Source organism: Penaeus japonicus, unplaced genomic scaffold (genome assembly GCF_977035675.1).
Source record: "Penaeus japonicus unplaced genomic scaffold, GWHDUDI00000001_assembly GWHDUDI00000007, whole genome shotgun sequence".
NCBI lineage: Eukaryota > Metazoa > Arthropoda > Malacostraca > Decapoda > Penaeidae > Penaeus > Penaeus japonicus.
Window position 1 is genome coordinate 41,338,060 of NW_028234409.1, and position 7,500 is coordinate 41,345,559.

At 46.4% G+C, this 7,500-nt stretch overlaps 1 protein-coding gene across 1 annotated transcript in view; it reads left to right on the top strand.

The window, feature by feature from the left end:
* Window positions 1–3,259: 3,259 nt before the first annotated feature.
* Window positions 3,260–7,500, top strand: part of LOC122266965 (uncharacterized) — a 5,159-nt gene continuing 918 nt past the window's right edge. The window contains exons 1-2 of the mRNA XM_043036958.2: window positions 3,260–3,393; window positions 4,875–7,500. The exon at window positions 4,875–7,500 is cut by the window's right edge and continues 918 nt beyond it. Of these exons, the coding sequence (XP_042892892.2) occupies window positions 4,946–7,500 (2,555 nt within the window). The 5' untranslated portion in view covers window positions 3,260–3,393; window positions 4,875–4,945. The remainder of the gene's footprint in view (window positions 3,394–4,874) is intronic.

Genomic DNA, 7,500 nt, shown 5'->3' on the forward strand with positions numbered 1-7,500 from the left:
TACAACCAAAAGTTGTTTGTATATGTGTAATCTTTATCACACACACACACACACACACACACACACACACACACACACACACACACACACACACACACACACACACACACACACACACACACACACATATATATATATATATATATATATATATATATATATATACATATATATAAATTTATGTCTAGAGATTTTAAGATTATTATCGTAAAAGATTCTGCTCTCCGTTTCTGTTTTCCTTTCCTTACCCCCTCTCTCTCTCCCCTTCTGTATCACCATACCTCCCGCCTCCTCTCTTTCCTTTTTTTCCTCTTTCCCTCACTTGCTCTGTGCGTTTCTCACTGAAAGGACTAAAAACTTCTCATGAATTACATTTCCAATTGAGAACGATAAGTCTGATGATTCGTCCCGCTGGAAGAAGCAAGGAAAAAGGAGAGGTGCCGAGAGGAAGGGAAAACGCAAAATAACGCAAAGGGGAAACTCATGTTAAAAGAAATAACTCGATGAAAAAACAACAACAAAGTAAAAATATGAGAGAGAGAGAGAGAGAGAGAGAGAGAGAGAGAGAGAGAGAGAGAGAGAGAGAGAGAGAGAGAGAGAGAGAGAGAGAGAGAGAGAGAGAGAGAGAGAGAGAGAGAGAGAGAGAGAGAGAGAGAGAGAGAGAGAGAGAGAGAGAGAGAGAGAGAAGAGAGAGAGAGAGAGAGAGAGAGAGAGAGAGAGAGAGAGAGAGAGAGAGAGAGAGAAGAGAGAGGAGAGAGAGAGAGAGAGAGAGAGAGAGAGAGAGAGAGAGAGAGAGAGAAAGAGAGAGAGAGAGAAAGGGAGAGAAAGAGAGAGGTCAGGTATTGAAAACACACACACAAAAAAAAAAAAAAAAAAAATCTGAGCGCCAAAAGTAAATTTGTTTTCCCTTTGCATACTGCTTGTTGTTTACCCGGTGTCGCTGAAGCAAAACACACATCGAACACAAAATCTGTCTTCTCCATAACACCTACACACACACACACATACGCTGATAGATGCGTCACCTAGTTTGCCTGAGGAATATGTGGACTGCCCCCACAAGGCTGTGATTCTTACCTTGAGATGTACATTCAGGAGCGCATGGCAATGACAGTCGTTTTTGCAGTGTGTCTGTCGATTCAGCTACTTTTTTTTTCCCTTTCTCTTCGTATCTTCGGGAGGGTTTTTGTCGCTTTCATTCATTTTCTTTTGTTTGTTATTTCTTTGCTTTATTCGTCTTCTTCCCGCCCCTGCCTTTCTGTGTTTTTTTTCTGTTTGTTTGTTTGTCTGTGTGTCTGATTGAACCTTCCCAACTTTGTGTGTGTGTTTATATATATATATATATATATATATATATATATATATATATATATATATATATTTATACATATATATATGTATATACACATTATATATATAATATATATATTATATATATATGTATATATATATATATATATATATAATATATATATATATATAATATAATATATATACATATATATACACATATATATATATATGTATATATATATAAATATATTTATATATATATATGTATATATATAAATATATATATATATATATATATATATATATATATATATATATATATGTATGTATGTATGTATATGTACATACATATATATAAATATAAACACACACACACACACACACACATACACACACACACACACACACACACACACACACACACACACACACACACATATATATATATATATATATATATATATATATATATATATATGTATATATTATTCAACTTCCAGATTTGAGTTTATTAGAAAAACAACTTCCAGAGACCTAACATTTTTCACCCGTGATTTATAGTGGAAAACACAAAGCTCTTCTTCTGAAGTATAATCCCTAAACCCTTGAAGGGTCCATGTTTAGGACTATCATGTCAGGATTTAGTGCAGGCCCGTAAATGAGGTTGGGAGATCCGGAGGGGTAACAGAGGTCAGGTCAGGTCAAGCGGTACCTTGCTTGACCCAGGAGGAGGGAGGTCTGGGCTGCTGAAGATGGGAGGCGGAGATACCAATTAAGTTTTTGTGCCTCGATTATTCTGATAAGAGCATTCGTTGACAATTTGCATTATTGGGTCGTAAATACAGGAGGGATTCTGGTCACACCTTTTCCTTACCTGCTCCGAGATCTTGTCTTTTACTCACATCGAAGCGCACATGTCCATGAGGGGTTTTATTTATAGGCCTATGATGCTAAAACAACTTGTTTTATTTTGCAGGGGAATGAATATACATGACGTATGGTTAATGTAGTAGAGTCGAAAGCACAGAAGTCCCCCCTAATAGATATAAGGATTCTAGTTCAAACAACAAGATGATAAGAAGAGAAAAATATAGCGAGAGAATTGATTAAGCAAATTTTGCCTCCCGCAAAAGCAGAGTCCTCGAGCGGGTGCATAAGGTAACTCAACCAATAATGGCAGAGGTCCGAGAGACTGTGGGAATCCTAACTCTGGCGCGACACGAGTTAAAGAAACATTTGTCGTAGATTTACGGCTACAAAACGCGCTCTCGGCTCAGTTCAAACTCTCTTTTTCCCTCCGCTGGCCCCGAGTTATTTGTTGTGGCGAAGCAAGCCAACTTCCACGGGTGATATTAACTTCAATAACTGCCAACTCTTTTCTTAAAGCGTTTGAGGATAACGATTTTGTTTGGAATATGTTCAGTCTCAGCCTCCCCCCCCCCCCCTCTCTCTCTCTCTCTCTCTCTCTCTCTCTCTCTCTCTCTCTCTCTCTCTCTCTCTCTCTCTCTCTCTCTCTCTCTCTCTCTCTCTCTCTCTCTCTCTCTCTCTCTCTCCTCCCCCCCCTCTCTCTCTCTTTGACGCGGCATTTGTATGTAACATGAGTACGAAATCCATTCATAACAATTCACGTTTGTTTATAAAGTCGCGTGTGTAGCAGGGTAACAAAAAATCTACCATTCATTTAACATCTTTTAAAAATAGCCCTCCCTTTCAAAATAAAGAACGTTTAAATATAACCTCTACCACAACTAGAACCAATAAAGGTAAACGATAAAAAAAAAAAAGATAAAGCACACAACAACCTGAGAAAGATGAGAACAACCAAAGAAAAAAAAAAAAGGTAGGGACAGGTCATACGGCCGGCAGCACCGATCAGATCGCGGACAACGCATGGTACAAAAACGTTTCCCGCGGGTGCCGGCAGATCACCGCTGAAGTTATTGGGGGTCAATTCGCGTTTTCCCTCAGTTTTCCGCTGTCTGTGAGATCGAGAGGAACGATACCTAGAAACGCGAGTTGATCTCTTACAAGGAATTTTTCTGACACGCTGGAGATCTTACCGGACATGAGACTGTGAACTATTTTGAAAGATAATATTAGGTTGGTGTCTTGTATACTTTGTGTGTGTGTTGTTGGAAGAGTGTTCTTCCATATTTTGTGTCAATTTGTGAGGAAATATGAAGTTTGGTAACAACGGAAAAGGAAGGGAAATAATATCGTTCTGTGACTCATTCAGCAAAGAAGTTTTAGGCCTACTTAACGACCTTAAAACCCATTTAATTTTCGCTCTAACAAATTTCCAGTCTGAATTTTTCATGGCTCCATATTCAAACTACGTGACTGTTATAGTTTGGTCGTGCTGGCTGTGGGCTCTAAGGTCTATTGAAAACGACGCCATTCTTCTAAAGTTAAATGAACATATAAAATCTTGTTGTCAAAGCACGAGGGATCCTGTTACAGTGTACGTTATTAAGTATGCTGTAGAGTTTAACGTGTGTTTCTCGACTCTTAGTTAACGTTCAAGTTTTTAGAGTTATGTATGGAACGCGTGTGCGAGCAAACTGTGCACTCATACGGGCTTTTATATAGACATATATTTATATACATATATATATATATATATATATATATATATATATATATATATATATATATATATATATATATATATATATATATATATATATATATATATGTATACATATATATTATATATCTTATTATATATCATATATATTACGTGCATATAATGTATATACAATACATTTACTTTTACTTATCTGTTTCGTTCTCTCACTCTCTTTCTCTCTCTCTCTCTCTCTCTCTCTCTCTCTCTCTCTCTCTCTCTCTCTCTCTCTCTCTATATATATATATATATATATATATATATATATATATATATATACGCACACTATATTGTATGTATGATATATATAATATATATTAAATTTATCATAAATATCATACATATCGTGTATATTTATATATATATCTATGCTATATAAATATATGTAATATATATATATATATATATATATATATATATATATATATATATATATATATATATGTATTATATGCATATGTGTGTGTGTGTGAGAGAGCCCATTTTAATTGGCATGTATGTATGTTTGTACACTCCAGTTTTTACATACGTTTGTCAAAAGAGCCCTCCTGTATACTGTGTTCGTGTCGTTTAAATGGAAACCTTTAATATGTTATTAAGTCATTGGGTTATATAGCATCCAGATCATGTTTTAAGTTTTGATTACTCTTGTTTAAAGCTGTTTTTTGAGTCAAAGATTGCATATTCGTCAAGATTGATTCCATGTGGAAATTCGGCTCAAGTAAACACAGACCACACGAATCTATCGCTTATAACGCCTGTCACTTCCCCTTAGGTGGGACGTTCAAATAGGATATGAAGTCTTTCTTGTTTACAGAATTATGATGGTGTTTTTGAGGCCATCCGGCAGACGAATATTGAAATCTGAACCGGGAAATAATGAATGATTTTTGCTGTGTATGTCATTCGATTTACGTTGTTCTTTGCGTTAATGGCTTGTCTCTCTCTCCCTCAGGTACACACAAAACCTCCAATGCTGAAGTATCTATTTCGCGTGTGTTGACCCCCTTGCCTTCACCACTCAAGATGTCTTCATTCCCACGCACACGCTCGCGATTTGGCTGGGCGGCCGTGCTGACAGTGTCCTGCTGTCTGGTGTCGGGCGTCAGCGGGCAGTTCAGCCTCGTCTCGTCAGCCTTATCCCCCCTGAGGCCGAGGGCGAGCATGCTCACCTCCAGCAGCGTCTTGACAAAGCTGGGCGACCGACCTCTCCTGCCGCGGCGAAGCGCGTCCACCCGCGAGAGCGAGATCGCAGCCATCTTCAGGGGCGTCGCCTACGGAGCCCCTACGCAGGACCCCAACTCCACAGCCACCGGAATCATCTCCATGTCCTCCTCCGCCCCCACCACCCCCACAGCTGTCCCCACCACCACCACCCCCTCCACCACCTCGACGACCACCACGGCAACCTCGACCACGACCAAAGGCCCCCGCAACCCCTTCAAGGTGGAGGCCGAGAGACGGAGGGCCGAGGACGAGAGTATTGAATTTGTGCCAACGCAGGAGAGCACCCGAGCCACCGCCACCGCAGCGCCGGGCAACGCCGCCGCAAGGGACAGCGAGACGGTGTCCTACGTGCTGCACGAGGACACGGCCTTCGGCAACGGCGGCTCTCTTGAGGAGACGCTGGAGGATACGTTCGTGCTGACGAGGGAGGAGGAGGCCGTGCTCCCGACGGGGGCGCAGGGGAGGGACCCCAGCGGCAACGGCAGGAGCACCGTCATCAGGTACCCCATGTCAGGCGTGCGCTGGTCCCTGGGCGCTGCATGGTGGGTGCATGTGTACGTGTCCGCCGGCATCTTCGCCCTCGTCGCCGCCGCCTCCCTCTGCTGCATGGCCAGGGTTTCCGCCGCCACGCACCTGCTCCCGCGCTCGCACTACCTCGTCATCAACACGCTGGTCTTTCTGGCAGCCATCCTGCGCTGCCTGCACCTGTTTCATGACCCCTACGGCATCGAGCAACGCCTTCCGGAGGCAGTGTCTGCAGCCGTGGAGGAGGCCAGCTGGCCCAGCCTCACAGGCTCCCTGGCCATCCTCGTGCTGGCCCTCTTCCGCTCCGGGAGGTGCTCGCGCCTCTTCCCGCGTTGCTCGCACGCGCCCCTGACCCTGGCCCTGCTCACCGCCGCCCACCTGGCCCTCTCCCTGGCCGCGCACCTCGCCGCCCAGATGCTCGACCAGAGCGCCTTCCCGCTGCGGGTGGTGGCGAGAGCCGTCACAGCCACTTGGGGCGGCGCCGTGGGTGCGGGTGGACTGTGGGCGGTGTGGAGGGTGGAGTGCACCACGGGGCGCCGCAACGGCCAGCTCCTGGGTAGATTCAACCGGGCACCTCAGGAGGGCATGGCGGCGTCGGGGCAATCGCGCTCCGTGCTCAACCGCGCGGCGCTCCTCACGCTGGCCGCCAGCTTCGCCCAGATCATGCTGGCCGTGCTGCACTTGTACGTCATGCTGGCACCCCTGTCGCCCACCAACCACGTATGGGCATGGTGGGGGAGGGTCAGCCTCGCCCGTGGATTTGAGCTGGTCGTGGGCGTGGCCGTCGTTGCAGCCACCGTCTTCCTAACCTACGGGCGGCAGTCGCACCCCAACCAGGATAACACCATCTTCTCTGTCCTGACCAGCTGCGGGCGCGAGGGCAAGAGCCTAAAGGGCGGCCGCAATGCCAACGTCTTCCCCGCGCAGACCGAGAAGCGGCAGATCCTCGGCAGCTTCACTCTCCACCCCGGGAAAGCCGTCATGGATGATACCCTGTCAATCAAGCGCGTCCCCCTGGAATGGACATGCACGACCCCCCGCGGCCCCCCTGCCGCTACCGCCGCCGCCGTTGCCGCGAACAACAAGACGGCCACCATGGACTCCGTGACCTCCGACTTCCAGCTCCTGTGGAACCGCGACCGCAGCCAGTCCTCGGCGAGCTTCCGCCCTTCCTCCATGCTGGTCAACGACAGCGGCTTCGTCCGCTTCCGCACGCAGGTCGACCCCGAGCAGGCCATGGACGACGTGTACAACCAGTCGTCCCTCAACGTGCACAGGCTCACGTCCCCACCCTCGTACTCAAACATGCACCCGTACAATACCCAGACGCTCCCCAACAGCAGGTATTATTGCACGCCCACCGTCACCATGTCCTCGCCCGAGCACGGCCCCAACCTGCACCCCATGCGAGCTCAGACCGTTCGTGCCCCCAAGTCCAAGCGCGCTCACCTCCTCAGGGGTCGAGCTAAGACCCCCGAATTCCCGAAGGCCCAAAGGACCCCAGTGTCCTCAGCCAGCAGGTACGACGTCCGGGCCATGGAGGAGTTCGAAGTAGCGTCGTACTACAACAACTCCATTGTCTCCGCCGGAAGCAACATGTATTCAACACCCCACGCCGTTTCTCCTCGCGATCAGCTGCTGAGGGTCAACTCGCGTCGTGACCAGCTGGCCGGAGTGCACGCAGGCCATCACCACTTGTACGAGGACGCCCGCGAGTGCAAGCCCCCTGCAGCCGACGCCCTCAGTGGTGTCATGGAACCCAGCACCTGCTCATCCCTCTCGGAAATTCACGTGGATTACCTGACTGACGTTTCCTCTTCGAACGACGG